Source organism: Solea solea, chromosome 1, assembly GCF_958295425.1.
Source record: "Solea solea chromosome 1, fSolSol10.1, whole genome shotgun sequence".
Lineage (NCBI taxonomy): Eukaryota > Metazoa > Chordata > Actinopteri > Pleuronectiformes > Soleidae > Solea > Solea solea.
The window spans coordinates 16,868,372-16,884,368 of NC_081134.1; the positions used below are offsets into that span (position 1 = coordinate 16,868,372).

Below are 15,997 nucleotides of genomic sequence, written 5' to 3' on the forward strand. Positions count from 1 at the left end.
AGGTCTCAAACTCGCTGCCCATGGGCCATATGCCCCCAGCTTATCACTTAATATCAAGATATAATTAGTTATTTGTGTCTGTTTTCGTTATTTATGCATTCTTTTTTACTCTTTTTTTTTGCATGGACTATACTGTGGGTAACACTTTTATTCAGAAATGATCTGAATTATTGTCATGAATGTTGTTAATGCAAAATCATAATTGCATATTGTGATATGATTTTTAAACTCGTATCACCCACCACCATTAAAAAGTTTTAACTTTTTTTCCCCCACTATTTTCACTTGACCAGCCTGGGATGTGAGTTTGAGACCCCTGCCGTAAAAGTTCAATAGTTTATCATAATCTTTGTGTGTTTTTTATTCAAATCTTTGAAAGCAACCAAATCATTCCAGAGTCATTAAAATTATTGTGCTTTATTTTATCTTAATCAAAATGCCCACAAGTCATTATTTTTCTTGGAGAGTAGCAGAAGAAAAAAAAACCCTTAACGATATACTGTAAACATTCACATTTGTTTTTGTTTTTTGTGTTTTTTTAAATGTATTCTTCAGTAAACTCAGCGCAAAATAACACGTTTCATATAGTAAACAGAAGAAGAAACAACATTTATAGGCATCGCTCCAAACCATTGGCTTAGATTGTGTTTTTGAGGTTGATCTGCGCAGTGTATCCATCAGCTCAGATTGCACAACGTAAGTTAAAGTTAACTCTAAGACAAGTTAAAGTGCCACTGTGAATCACACACGTTGGCAAAAAAATTAAATAAAAGATCAGATCAACCAACCCAATCCACTGTCCTCTGCAAATAAAGATGTTTTCATCATCCGCCACGCGACCAGAATGCACCGATGTAGTCATGACTAAGGAATCGAGCCAAAACACACGTGATAATTTGGCCAATGAGAGGGACGATCTCATCTCAGCGTTGCCATGCTCCGGTGACTCCCCCCGTCCCGTGTACGGGCGGGAGTCTGAAAGCGACCGTTGCCCATGAGAAAGATGTCGTAGAATTGAATGTCAAGGCACTTCCTCGTGCGAGGATCTTGTCTTTGAGTGACATGTTTGTGAGGCAACAAAGTAAATCGACTTAAACTATCAGAGTACATTACAGTATTTGAACACTTGGCAACTCCAATTTGACCCAAAAAAAAAAGAAATGCTTGCGATATACATATGAACACAGTTTACATGGTAGCTTTGGTGTTGCTGCTAACCCGGCCTCACCCCAGTGTTTGTTTCAAGTCACTTTCATTCAGCAGCTGAGCTGTTTTTGACCTTAAAGTCACAAAGAAGAGACTCGACCCGCTGTCCAACAATGTCAGTGTCATACAGATTTCAATAACACTCTGTTTTACAGGTCCATATTTGTTTTTAAAATAATTTACAACAGGTTTCTGGAAAGAATAATGTAGTTAAGTATACATAGAGTAGGGGACACTTTAGCTACACTAATATTATTTGCTGGTGTAACCTACAGCGCGTTGTCACTTCTGAATCCGATCAGCAAATGTACAAACCTCAGTGGAGAATTAAAAAATAAACCTTTTTCATCTTTCTGACAGGAAGTTAGACAAGGATATTTGTACACTTATATTAGATTACAGTTTATACGCCAAAGCTTCTGATTATGTGCCGGACTATTTTTTTGGCCTGGGCTACCAGAGAACCCCTGGAGAGCCGAGAAGATTACTGCTCCGAGCGTCGTTGAGGGTCTGCTGGTGGCTTAGAAATTGCTCAGAGTTGAGAAATAGTCCGGCACATGTCGTCATCTGCTGGCTGTGGCTTCAGATTTACTGTACAAACACGAGAGTGTTATCAATGTTCCTGCCTAATAAACAAATAATAACTTAATTATATTTCTTACCAGAAAACTCCCAATAACGCTATTAGGAAATTACAGATCCATAAAATATAGTGTTACCCAAACTACCACATTTTCTAACACTGAGTTGAGAGTATATTTCCCCATAGTATAGATTTTTTTAATATGAACTTTTCTGAAAATTGGCAATAAATATCAATAAATAAAAATACATTATCTGGTAAATAGCATCTTATGTCACACCGATATTTAGTCTTTAAGTTGTGCAGTCAGTCGCACTTTAAAAAAAACAACATTTCATAAACAGGCAATCCTCTGTGGTTTAGCACCCCTCTGTTACCGGTCCGAGTTTCTCAATGAAGCGAGCGTGACGAGAGCTGTCGTCACCGTGTGACTCCGCCTCAGTCACGCGCAGACCCCGCGTTAACTGGAGTTGCCAAGTTGACGTCACAGGTCAAAAAGTGTGAGGTTGGGTAACGAAACCAGGGTGAAAGTAAAACTGTGCGGTACCCCACAAAGCTGCCTGCAAGTAGAGCTAACGTGTAGCCTCTGACTTGAGCTTTGATTTTCTTACGCAGTAAATAGAACCAGGCGTTTCCACATAAAATACCCACAATTCCAACTTTTTTTTCACTATTTACAAACGCATTATATATGGCCTATGTATGTCTACAGTAGGAATAATCCCCCCCAAACAATCATACAAAAAAACAACAGACCATAAAAAACTCTGAACACAAATAAAATAGATTATTTCTATCAAAAGAAATCGGAAACTAAATGTATTCATATTCCTTTGGAGTGTTTTGCTAAGTTGATCTGTAGCAGTACTTGTGATTTCAAGCCCTCGGGAGATTTTGAGACCTGAGTGTCTTCGGTCAGGTGCAGATCACACAACAGAACAGATCCCTGGGCCCGAGGCCCGGTTCATGTAATCCTACACTGAACATACAAAGTAACGTTTTTTTAAAGGGGGGGGGGGGTGAGGAATGAGAGGGGGGTAAAGTTAAAGGTGAGTTAAAAGATCACAGGTCATCACCACCCTAAGATTCAGGTGACTGCTCTGACAGAGTGTTGAGCAGGTTTTTGTAGGCCGCGGAGTTCATGTAGCGAGGATACGAGTCTCTTTGCATTAGTGTGTAGATCTGCAGCTGGGCGTCATCGAACGTGTGCAAGGTGGGTTCCAGCATGTTCCTATTGATGGCCTCGCGCACGCGGGAGTCAAGGCTCACCTGAGAGGGAAGGAGGTTGGGGGAGTAAGGGGGGGGGACAGAAAGAAAAGCATTTAACATAATATTTTATTATATACAGTGCCCGTAAAGCAAGTGTAGCATTTTTCCTTTTTACACATTATATTATGTTAGACAATAGTGGCTGAGAACATGTTTTAAAATACGGTTCAATGACACACTAGTGCAGTGTTTCCTAACCCTGGTCCTCAGGGAACACTGCCCTGCATGTTTAGATGTTGCCCTGCTCCAACACACCTGATACAAATGGTCAGAAGCCTGATAACGAGCTGACCATTTGAATCAGGTGTTTGTAAACTGCCCTGCATCTTAACCATACAATGTTCTTTATCAGCGAGCTTTATCAGAGCTTTATCAGCGGTTTACCTGTTAACTGGTGAGAAAAGATACTGTTCTCCTGTAAATACCAAGGTATATGATTGGAGTGGAGCTGAGGAGTGCTTAGAAAACGGATGTAATTCGATGTAATCTTAATGTAATTTCACTATAGTGTGAAGTATATGTGAGGAAGACATCTGTGTAGCTGACGTTGCTCGTCCTATTTACAACGCTGTAGTCTAACGTTGGCGATATTGGTGTTGAGAGAGCTCAATAGGGTTAGGGTTAAAACGCCTGAGAGCTGCTGTACGCAAAAGATGAAGACGGAGCCTTTCATCCGCACTCTGCGTTCATTTCGTCCGTCATTGTGCTCCTAGCAGGGGAGCTTCTGGTTACGATGACTGACTCGGTTGCGTTTCAGTCCATTTTTGAAATAAAATAAAATAGCCTCTTCTTCAACGGTCACAATGTTTGTTGATGCCTGCAACTTGGAACTCGACACTGTCCTCGAGAGGAAGTACTGCGCAAACGTCCGTACCAACACAAAAGACGATGTGGATGATGTAAAGCAGACAAAATGGTGTATAAATGGGCCTTAACTGCACCTGCTGCGGCCTTTGGTTTGCTAGCTAGTGGAGATGTCTTTGTCACCTCTCTACATGTTTGTTGAACAAGCGGTTTGATACCAGAGTGTTTTCATTTAAATTATGTAGAAACACGGATCAACAGCGACAGACTTCACAGACTTTGTTCCCCACTGAAGCATATGAACCAGTATGTGTGTGTGGCAGTGCATTAGGAGACTTGAGTGGGGAACAAAGCAGGTGAACATTGCTAGAACGTTTGTTGAACAGGAAGTTTAACACAGTGTATTAACATTAATATTCTGTAGAACGTTCACAGACTTTGGTCTAAGTGATTCTGATCTCATCTAACTCTTTCTGGAAGATGATTTGGCAAATATCCTTAAAATGGCAAACTATCCCTTTAAAGTAAGAGAGAATAGCGTGAACATTTTTGAGACATTATGAAGGAATTTTCACCAAACACAGTTGTATTATCAAAATGAAAGTAAGCGGTCCAACCTCTTTCGGTGAGAGAATGGAGATGTAGTCCTCGTAGATGACGCGGGCCTTTTCCTCTATCGCACTCTTATTGGTCTCTTTGCTTAGCTCCTCGCAGGCTAACCAGAAGAGCATGTTCTCCTCGCTGAACTCGGTGCGGAGAAATTGTCTGAATGTGTTTCTTCCTGCCGGGCAACACATCAGCTTGTCAAACGACTGCCCCCACATGCGCACCTCATCCAACGTGGGCTTGGGGCTGCAAAGAAGGGGGGACAACACGGGAGTTATCGACTGCAACGTTTGTCAAACTGTGTCGTTTGAAGATTGCAGTGAAATGAACTGACCAGTCTTCACAGTCTGAGGTCCCTTCCTTGATGTCATAAGAAGCTTTTCGGTTCCGGTCATCGTGGTCTTCATTCCTGATGATGAGACGCAACCATAAGCACTGCGGCTTCAATCTTATTCTCTAGCCCAGTGGTTCTCAAACGTTTTTATACCAAGAACCACCTGAGGAAATACTGAGCTCTCAAAGTAACACCATTATCACCAACGTTAAAATACAGCGGTGTAAATAGGTTGAGCAAAGTACCGACTTTTCCCAGGAGGCAGATTTATTATGGATCAGATAATTTACTCTTTTATCATCCTCCTCTTCCTCACATGTACTTCACACACTGGTATTTGTTTCATTGTCATACTCTGGTATATACAGTAGAACAGTATTTCTGATTTCCCAGGTTCTCCAGGTACCACCAGAGGAAGCTCACGTACCACTGGTGGTGCACATACCACAGTTTGAGAACCAAGGCTGTAGAATTTAAAATGTCTCACTTCAAACTTTATGCTAAACTTCAAATTTCTTCACATGCATTATTAATGAAGGGATACAAATCGTCTTCTATGTGTCATTAAATGGCAAGGCAACATAAACAGATACACCATGATATGCGAGTGTGAGGAGGTTGTTACGTGTGCTTTCATAGGACCTGCACCAGTTAACTAATTAACTGATTAGTTGATTTAGCCAGTGATCAATAATCATGTAATCATATTTGAAGCAAAATCGACAAAAAATTGTCTGTTTTCAGCCTTTCAAATGTAAAGATTAATTTATATTCTCTGTTGTGAGATTAAACTGAGTGTTCGACCTGTTTGGACAAACAAAATAAGAAAATTCTAAATAAACTTTACGGCAATCAGCAGATTATTTATCATTATGATCACTATTATTATTATTATTATTATGATTATTATTATTATTAATAATAATATTATAATAACAATATTATTATTATAAGAAGAACCTTTAAGGTCTTTATTTAGTTGTGTCTTTGTATCTTACAACTTTCTGTAAATATTTTTCAATTCAATTTCATTAGTGCCGAATCACAACATACATAATTTCAAGGCACTGTACATAGACAACATCATCGAGAGCAGAGACACTCAACAATTCCGACAATGAGACAGAACCAGACTCAAAGATGTGCAGCTATCTGCCTCGACCGGTTGGGGTGAAAGAAAAAAATTGGGGGGCAGAGGAGAGGTGGGGGACAGAAAAGGGGGAGAGAAAGAGGGGGGTGAGAGACAGAAGAGGGCTTCTGTGTATTGAGAGATACTTGGACCTGATAGTCTAATTCTGAGAAAAAATCTTGAATTTGTCTTGATGTTACCCACCATGCGCTTATCAAACAGCAGATATTGTAAAAAAAAACCCTGAGATTTCTCACTTTCAAAGCAAGTATAATACAAATATACAATATCAGAATCCGTTTGCTTTTTGACCTTTGTTTCATGTTATTTCTCTTGCATCATGACATTAAATCTAACGGCTGATCACAGGCAAAACTGACAAGAATATTAGCTGGCTGCAGAGACTCAGGTGAAGAATACCTACCAAGAACAGCTACAGCAGCAACACCAGCAGAAGCAACATGCATTTGAGGCCCGTGGGTTGGCCTGGTCCGGCTGGCCCTGCTGGGCCGGTGCAGTCCCCCCCGTTGCCGACTCCTGCTGCACCGACATCTGCCTCTTTCGCATCTCCATCCGCTCTGATCCCATGGGCTACGGACAGAGCAAAGGGAGCCACTGCATTTAACATTCTGGTGTCAGGGTGAGTGTCTTGTACACAAACACAGTATCTTTAGCTTCAGGTGCATTTGCAAGAAACAAACCAGTGCCACCGTGCCAGTGCAACAGAGCCAGTAAAGACAGCAACTGGGTGTAATGGCAGTGTGAAATCCTGACAGTCTCTACGGCATCACATTCACCACATTTGGCTGAATCTTTAAATTCATTTGAATCGTACTCGTCACTTGACAGCTGTCTGTTCTGTCTGTGCAGGAAGTAAAGTGTCTGGACAGAGTGTGTTCCTCACATGTCCAGAGGTCACACTGCAAAAGAATGCTGCTCTATTCAGTGGGACATTATAGAGCATCAATCTGCTACCAGACGATTCCATCATTCTATTCTTTCACTGGTGCTATGACACCTTGTACACCTTGAGTTATACACGCAAAATGGTGGGATTTAGATCACTGGTTCAGTATCCATAATCCAAAAATGTGTAATATCCCATCTGTGAGAGTAAAATCAGAGCATTAGAGGATTTGCAAAGCTCACTGGAGCCAATGTGGAGTGACATGTTAAACACACTTGCAAAATAATGTCAATATTTGTCAGATTGCCCTGCACCTGCAGGCACCGTCCCTCACGAGAAATGACTGTTAATTGTGGCTACATTTCTCAAGCGTATTCCACAGAATCCCCATGAAGGTTTAGGCCTATATGTAAACCACTAAGCTCACAGAATGACTTCTTCTTCTTGTCTGATTTTAACAAATGTGTCATCCCCGGGTCAGACGCTGACAAATCCTGTCACATCATTTATGTAACTAAACTGTCACTTGCAACTCATGGCATCACCTGGTTACTGCCAGACACGAGGAAACGGTGATTTAATGAAAAATAATAAAAGAGAAATGCCATAAGATTTGGTGGAGGTGAGGGAGTGAGGGGGGGGGGGGGGCTGAAGGCGCAGCTTGCAAATCTATAACCGCAGCATCGCTCTATCACAGTCTTTCAGTGAATACAAAACCATTTTGGTCATTTCTAAAATGGATCCGCGCGCGCGGGTTTTCCCTCTCATGTTCGGAGCTGCAGCCTCAGCTGCAGATTTGGTGCGTCGTGCCAAATGGCATATTTTACGCGTTAGGTGTCGGGTACTTCAAAGCGGGTACAATTGCAGTACGCTACGGCTCGACTCAACAGCTATAGACGATGAAGGGGGGGGGGTCGTCGTATCCATTCAAATGCTAAATCATGGTAACAACACACAAACCGAAATTCTCCCCGTTTTTCTTTTTTCTTTTTAATTTAAATGTAATTAAATGTTTTATTTTAATCCCAAACAGCAGCAATAGACGTAAAACGGCAAGCGGGATTTGATTTGATTTGTTTCTGCATTATTTCAAACAAAATTGCATTTGCAACTCGCATCACATCAATGGAAAGTGTCACCACGAAGAACCGTAGAGCTTCATCGCCCCGGACAACCACCGAAAAGACACTGCCTACATCTGTTAAAAAAAAAAGCCCCACTGTTACAGCAAGAGAGTGACATGCCATTTTAAAACCCCGGGAAACGACCGAAGACGCAGCACTGTTGCAAATATCCCGTACAACGTCGCACAATAACGACAGAATACTTACAATTTCACCATGTATGCACAGCGAGAAGAGGTAATTCTTTGCCTTGATTACATCCGATGGCACATAAGGCTTTTTTCTCCCGACCGGCTGCTTCAAGTCAGTACGCATGCGTCCTGCCTCCAACTCGTAGTAGCTCAGTGAAAGAGTGTAAACCCCCGACAGTAAAGCACAGGTTTACCTCGAATACGCACGAGTCTGTGGGCAAAGGGGGGCGACTGCAATGCTGCGTGACACTTCACGATCAGAGCCTCGTTTAAATCGAAGCAATTTCAGCCTCAAACACCTTTAACCTCATCTCTCTCTCTCTCTCTCTCTCTCTCTAGCTACATTCTTTCTGTTCACGAAACTCAAAAATAAGACAAAGTCGCTGTCTGTGGTGCTGAAAACAGCCAGCAGCAGCAGCAGCAGCAGCAGCAGCTCACACATGAGAGTGAAGGAGAGTCAGAATGACTCTGACAGCCAGGGTTATGTAATTTGTGGAGTCCAGTCTTCTCATGTACACACACACACACACACACACACACACACACACACTTGAATGATTTATCCATCAGGAAAAACCAAATGAAAAACTCTCAACCCCATAAATCATAGATGGTCGACATGTCATTTTATTTAACCTATAGAGTCACATTGAAATGTGTATCTGTTTTGCAAATGACACCTGAACATCTGCATCATATGCTAAATGGTCTGTATTTCGTTTTCTGGGCCTTTTTTGGTCGATACACAGGAAATAAATACATTTTTAGCTTGTACTTTCTGACTCTTAATCAAATTTTTTGATAGCTTAATTTGTTAAATGTTGTGTACAGTACTACTATTTATTTATTTATTTATTTATTCACTATTTACTTAATTGAGGGTTTTTTTGCCCTCACATTTCTTCTCTTCCCTGTGTCTGTTTTCTATTAAATATTTGTTTATCTTATTTACTGTTTGGACATATGCGCACTCTTTTCTTTTATAACCCTTTCTTTTATTTACCCTCAGCCTCTTTTATCATAGATCTGCCGAAACCTGAGTAGTAAGAATCAGAATCAGAACAACTTTCTTTATTCCAAAGGGAATGATTTTGTCATCGCTCGTTCCAACCACTGAATAAAAGAAGGACAAAGGATTACAAATATAATAGAGCATAGTGTAATTGAAGATTTGCTTAATAGACAACAAGGAAAGTATGTTGCCATGAGTGAAATGCACAAATGTAAAGTAATATTCCACATGGCGGTTCATTGCTTTACTCCTTTCATTTAGAGTAATCCATGACACATACTCCTACATAACATCGCTGTTTCATGTGTAAAACTTTACAATTACATCTGGTTTTAATTCAAACTGAAAATTATCAAATCAAGTCTAAACAGTTTCTTATGTGATTCTACGCATTTTAGCGTTTATTTTATTCTTTTTTTGTGTGAAACCCCCTTCACAGATAATTGTTAGACTCCTCAAACAGAGCAGGCCTGAAACTAGTGATGATGCAGAGGACAGCGCTGCCATCTGTAGGTGGCTTGAGTTACAGCACTAACATGATGTCTTATTTACACATGAAACAAAGATCAGCACTAACAGACTTTATCCGTTATCACGTGGATGTTCTGAGAGTCGTGTCCTTACTGGTAAGATTATCTCTTTATTATGACCTTGTGGTTTTTTTTCACATACTTGCATGAGAATCACACAGTGCTCGAGTAACTGCTATTTTATACAGAATCAAGCACAAGAAAATCACACAAGCATTCCTCTATGTGCCACAATAAATTAACCATTTCCTGTTTGGGTGCACATAATGTCTTGCATTATATAAACACCAGATGGCACTCTGAACTCAACAGCCTCCTATTCTGCAAAAAGTCTGCTACAGCATTATTGTACTTTTCCCTAATTATATCCTGGCATGTTTGTGCTGCAGCCGCTCCGGCTCATATTGTCGTTGAGATGATCTCTGATAACACGGGAATCAATTCCTCCCACATTGTAATGCGTAGTGTGACAAAAAAAAAATGTATCTGTAATACAATCATGATATAATCACCTGTAATACAAGACCGAGTGGTGAAGTGTTTGTGCACAGACCCCACACTCACTGCTCAGGCATTTTTATCTTGTCAGGGGGGAAGAAATGGCCGAAAACTAGATCCTTCCTTTTCAGAATTAATTACCCCCCCCCCCCCCACACACACACACACACACACACTTAATTTAACACCTTCCCTTGTGTTAATGTAGTACAATGCAGACCCACAAAAAGTATCATGTGGTGTGATTTTTTCATGAGCACATCGACTTTTGTCAAGTGGAGGAGTCTGAACACACAAGGTCACACCGGGGGAGAGTGGGATGGCAGAGTTGCACGACAGGATGAATCAAATCCTTTTGGTGTGATTGAGGGGGATTCAAATCAAGGGCAAGCACCGAGAAGGATGAAATACACCACACATGACAGGATCTCTATATACACGAGGCAGCAGATACTGTATAATAAATGACATCTGCAAGCATTTTGAAGGTGAAGATGAGTCATCCAATCACGGCAACAATGAAGGTAAGAGGATTGATTAAGTTGGTCTGTGTACAGTAAAGGTCCGACTGAATTAAGTAAAACACAATAGGTGTTTGTGAGTCATTTATTCATTTGGATATACCTTCACTTTTATAGTGTTTTCATAACATCAGCCCTTGCTTTTTCCACTGACGACCCACTCCACCTTCCTCCTAACTTTTTGTCTTCTGCAAGCTGAGTCTGAAACATAGTGAATCATTCATGTCCTGAGTTCACCTGAGTGTGATCCTGCCTCAGCGTCTGCATTTGGGTCCTCATTCTGTTGGAACATAACAATTATCTGCTGAAGCTGTGACACCGTCATCTCACCTATTTGCCTGAATGCCATCATTAACGCTGCACACGGAGCTGTTGTCGTTTGTTGTAATTATATTTCAAATTGCATTCATTTCTGGGGGGTTTTTTGTCGCAAAATACAACATCCAATTTGCTGCAGGATATAAAAAGTACATTCAACACAAGCAACGTAATCATAAATAGATATTTAGACAGGACGCGGGTAAAAAGGGTGATTGGTATAATATTTATCCATCACATTTCTTGTCACTGAGGAAGTGAATAATGTTAATTCACAGCCAACACTGACAACATTTCTTACATAAAATGTGTGAGGCGTGTAGTAAGTAGTATAGTCTTTTATATGATATCTATATTATTTCTGTCTCTGTGAACGCTGGGCCATAAAGGTTACTTTGATTTCTTTTTTTTTTTTTCTCAAAGAGAAAAGACAGGTTAAAGCATTTCAACTGTAGAAAGTGGGCACATGCCATAAAGAATGAACTGACAGCATTGCTACTGTGTCACTGATCATCAATATGAAAGATGAAGTGGTACATAAAAGTATATATATAAGTGTGCTTCGAGTGCAATAATATTAAGAACTGCAATTTTGTGCAAAGATAGGTCAGGGCATCCTCATGTCCCACGGTCATTTCCTCACCATGTGTCCTTGATAAAGGATTAAAAATGGTCCAAAGTTTAGTAGCTAAGTAAATAAAGCACAATGAACTCTATGAGTCTGCTGACAATATAGAGCAAATTAATTATATGACTTATAACGAAATGAATATATTGCAAAATATGTGCTCTGCCATGTCGGCAAAAGTATTCCAGGTGGATGTAGTCTAATGTTCATTTTGGATCTGATTCATATAATCAGTCAAAAATTGCAGTAGCAGTAGTGTTTCTTAACTGACGGCTCTTTGGAGCACTCCCTAAGGAAAGATGGGGAAAAAAGGAAGCTGTATTTATTACAAGTCCTATTATTAATAGTTAGGAAGATGATAACCCTATTGTGGCTTAAACAACTCCCTCCTACTATACCTTAATGGCAGGAAAGAGTAACAGTGGTACACGCAATGGAGAAGATAACAGCACACCTTCATCTTAAGATGAACATTTTTAGAACAAGATGGGCTCCCATAAGCAAATATTTGAATCTGCCCCTGTAAAACACTGTCACACTATCACACATGTCAGAGACAAGCCAAGGAGGAGACTGAGTTGTTTGCCAAATTGTATTGTATGATTGTTTTCTTGTCATATGTATGTAACTGAGACCAATAACTGTCAATAAACACTGACAGCTCTTTTCAACAAATGAGATATAATGTCATTTTTCAAAATACAGTATCTAACGCAGAATAAGTGAAAACACACATAAAGTGTGAAATTGATGCGTACTTTTGTCATTCTTACTGAATTTTGTGATATTTTTAAATGAAATAGTTTGATTAGAAGCCAAAGGACTCCAGTTGTTATTGTGATATACACAGTATACTGATGTAACTGACTCTGTCTTATTTTGTTTTCAATCTCAGTCCTGGAAACACCTTGAAGTTTTTGTTTTTTTATTTTTTTCATTTTTAACAATTGTCCTCAGAAATGATCATCAATCATTTTGATCCCAAACCCAAAATACCATAATCTCAGGCTGTGTGACATTACTGCAATCACACTCTTTCAAGATAAAGCATCTATTTCTTTTGATCTTCTTAAGCCTCACTCAGACGGAAGTACCTCCCTAAATAGAAGTTTGGCAGGCATCACAAATGCTAATGATACTGACACTAAGACAAGAACAGTGCAGTGGCCGCAACAACAACAATAGCAGCAGCAGAATGTGGGGTGTTTCATTTACTTTACTATAATTAACAATAACTCAAAATTGTTATTTTTAAAGATGCGTGGGAACGGTCTAATTAAACTGTCAAACATATAAATTCAAAACTCTTTCAGACGTAGACCTATGTTGTTATCTGTATAACACCTAATGACAGTCATGACAGTAATGAGCTAATTGGTAATTAGTCGTGCCATGACTCAAATCACTCCTGGAATATGTTTTCTAAGCACAATAATCAGTGTATGGATACACACAGGACTGTTGTATCAATGCTGAAGATGTAAAAACTTATAACACATCCAAACCTCAAGGCACACCATTTCCTGTTCCTCTCGGTCAGGGTCATTGTAGTCCACCGGGTAGCCCGTACCACGCCGACGGGCCCGAGCCAGTCCCCGTACCCGCTGCCACATCAGGGCCCTGGTGCGTCTGATCCCCCGCAGAGCAGCCGTGGGCCTGATCTCCCACTGCCTCGTCGCTCTAACACTTGGCATGCTCCGACCATGAGGCCTCACTTGTCACGTGAGGCTCGAGTCTGTTTGAGATCATAAGAAATCTGCACACGCCTCACTCCATTCCTCTGTGTTTTCCCCGGTGCGTCCTATTCGAGACACATTGTGTCTAAGAGAGGGAGAGAAAGGGAGGAAAAAAGAATCAGTGACCCATCGGTGACAAAGAGTGTTTACAACGGAGAGGACAGAAGGGGATTAGGACAATGTTCCCTCTGGATGCAGTCCTGATTCCTCTGTGCTTTACCACGTCTCACCAGCTTAGGCCAGATTAAGCCAGGAGCTCTTAGTGTCTGAGTGAGGCGGATGGAGAGGAAGAACCGGCGTGAATTCATTTGAGATTATATGCTTTTTTTGGATGAATTTCCATGTAATACAAAGGATTAAAACGTGTTGGTAAATAGTCTTCATTGAGGAAACATATGGGCATTATACAACAGTTAGTCCCAACTAGTTGGAAGCAAGTCATTTGATAAGACAAGAGGCTTTAAAGCTTATAATAGTTTGGGATTTTTAGTTTTTAAATTAGTTTTAGTGTTATTTAGGTTTGACTTCCCATTGAGATACAAGATCTCTTCTTACACCAATTAGTTAGTTTTTATCAGAGCAGGTTTGCCAGTTTTTATTAGTAGTTTTTATTTTTGTAAATGCTTAGTTTTAGTTTAATTTCATTAATTTTACCGTACGTTTTATTAGTATTTGCCAGGTTCATGATTCAAAAATGTCATAATAAATGTTGTGTGTCATAAAAACCCAGCAAAAGATGCCATTTTAAAAATATGTTAGGACACATGAACAACCATGCCTGAATCAAATATAACAGTCTACAAGAAAGTAGACTGAAGTGCAACATGTGCATAACAGTGCTGAGGTCGATGTTGGTGAGGATGCAACACAGCCACATAACTACTACTAATAATAATAAATAACCTTGAGACACATCACATTGTTTGTGAGCCAGAGTCTCAGAGGGTTAAATCTGAGGAAAATCCAATAAAAGACAGGTTTGATTCACATAGATGAACCAGATGAACCAACTCAACACAATTAACTACATAACAAATGTTGTGTTTAACTTTGGTCCAACATTGTAAACAGAAACAAATTCGAAAACATTCTATTATGAATGAAAATGCTGTCTCTAATAAAGCCTTTCAAAATAACTGGCAGATAAAAAAATAAACACACCTCATATGATCCCAAAAGGATTATGAATGAAATTAATTTACAAAGACCAAAACAATGCACATTTTTTGCTACAATTTTTTTTAGTTAACGAAACATTTTTTTTGTTATTTTGTTAGTTTTCGATAACTTTAATAATCTGGTGCAGGGCAGATTCTCTCTCTGCCGCTCTTTGTGTGATCTAAGCCTTATAAAGTACGCCAAAGAGATGTTTTTCCAGAAATCCACATTTGAATGAGTAATTAAATTTTGAATGTTCTTCAGGAGAAGGACACGATAATTCTGTGCAAATTTACCAGTGTGTTTATGTGACATCAGGGAAGGAGGTCATGGCAGTGAGTGGGCACCGGTGAGATACTTTAAGTAAGCGTGACAACTTATACTGCATCATGATCACAAGAACTTTTTAAAAAAACAAAACACAAAAAGGTTCAAGGTTACTGGAGACATGTACTGAGAGCAAGAAACGATGGAACAGTGAACTGTGAGCTCAAGCTGTTAACTTGACACATTCATACAAACCACCAAAGCAACTTAACAGACTTTTTTTTCTCTAGTTGCACAGTTAATGGAAACATGAAAATAAATGTGCATGAGTCAAGGACGTGGACCTAACCTGTGTAGCATGCAGAATATACTCATTGTTTGTGTTGCTAGGCAACAGTCAAGCGGGGTGGTTTAATTTAACTGCTTACATAAAAACATTCATGAAATAGCATTTGTAGAACTGTAAGTACATATATGAAATGTCGGTCTAATAAAGGTTCCACATTTAAGGTCATGTCCCTTATTTTGTTATATCAACTCATTTTGTCATTTCCTGTTTTGTTGTAAAATATGCACTGTCTCTTTTCAGGTGTCTTCACTTCCTGCCCTCCTGCGTTTCCCACTCCTTTGATTACCTGCACCTGCCCCAATGTGTTCCACCTGTGTCTAATTGTCTCTCTCCCCTCACTTAATGTATACCTGCCCTTGTTCTCTGCTAGTTTGTCTTTGTCCTTAGAGGCAAGTGTACTAGCATTATGTTCCTTGAGAGATTTTATTTAGCCAAGCTTTCTGCTTATTGACTACTGTTTTTTCCGATACCTCTGCCATTGTTTACCTTTAGTTAAACCTTGAGACTTGTTTTTACTATTGAGTTTTTTTTATTTTTGGGTTCAACCTGTTCCTGGCCTTTATACTTAGTTAATCTTAGTGTTTCCCAACCCATACACCTGATTCAAATGGCCAGCTGATTAGCGGGGTCTGATAACGACCCCTTCATTTGAACCAGGTGTGTTGGAGCAGGGCAAAGTCTAAAACATCTAGGACAGTGGTCCCACAGGACCAGGGTTGGGAAACACTGGTTTATCTGATGTTGCAGGATGTGTAGTGATGTGTTTTCACTCCCTTTTCCCATCATGACTTTTCCTGACATTGGGTTAAGCTAGTAGGCTAGCATGA

The 15,997-nt window shown here is 39.9% G+C and overlaps 1 protein-coding gene across 2 annotated transcripts; it reads right to left on the reverse strand.

Annotated features, from left to right (window-relative positions):
- Positions 1-401: 401 nt before the first annotated feature.
- Positions 402-13,543, reverse strand: rgs20 (regulator of G protein signaling 20). 2 transcript variants are annotated; one of them, XM_058640138.1, is made up of 5 exons: positions 13,166-13,543; positions 6,356-6,522; positions 4,803-4,877; positions 4,480-4,714; positions 402-3,058 (listed from the first exon to the last, which is right to left on the reverse strand). In XM_058640138.1, the coding sequence occupies exons 1-5, from the start codon at positions 13,352-13,354 to the stop codon at positions 2,870-2,872; spliced, it is 855 nt and encodes a 284-aa protein (XP_058496121.1). In that variant the 5' UTR covers positions 13,355-13,543; the 3' UTR covers positions 402-2,869. The 2 variants fall into 2 exon arrangements, with proteins under 2 accessions (XP_058496121.1, XP_058496129.1); XM_058640146.1 differs by lacking the exon at positions 13,166-13,543 and adding an exon at positions 8,170-8,469.
- Between the last annotated feature and the right edge of the window lie 2,454 nt (positions 13,544-15,997).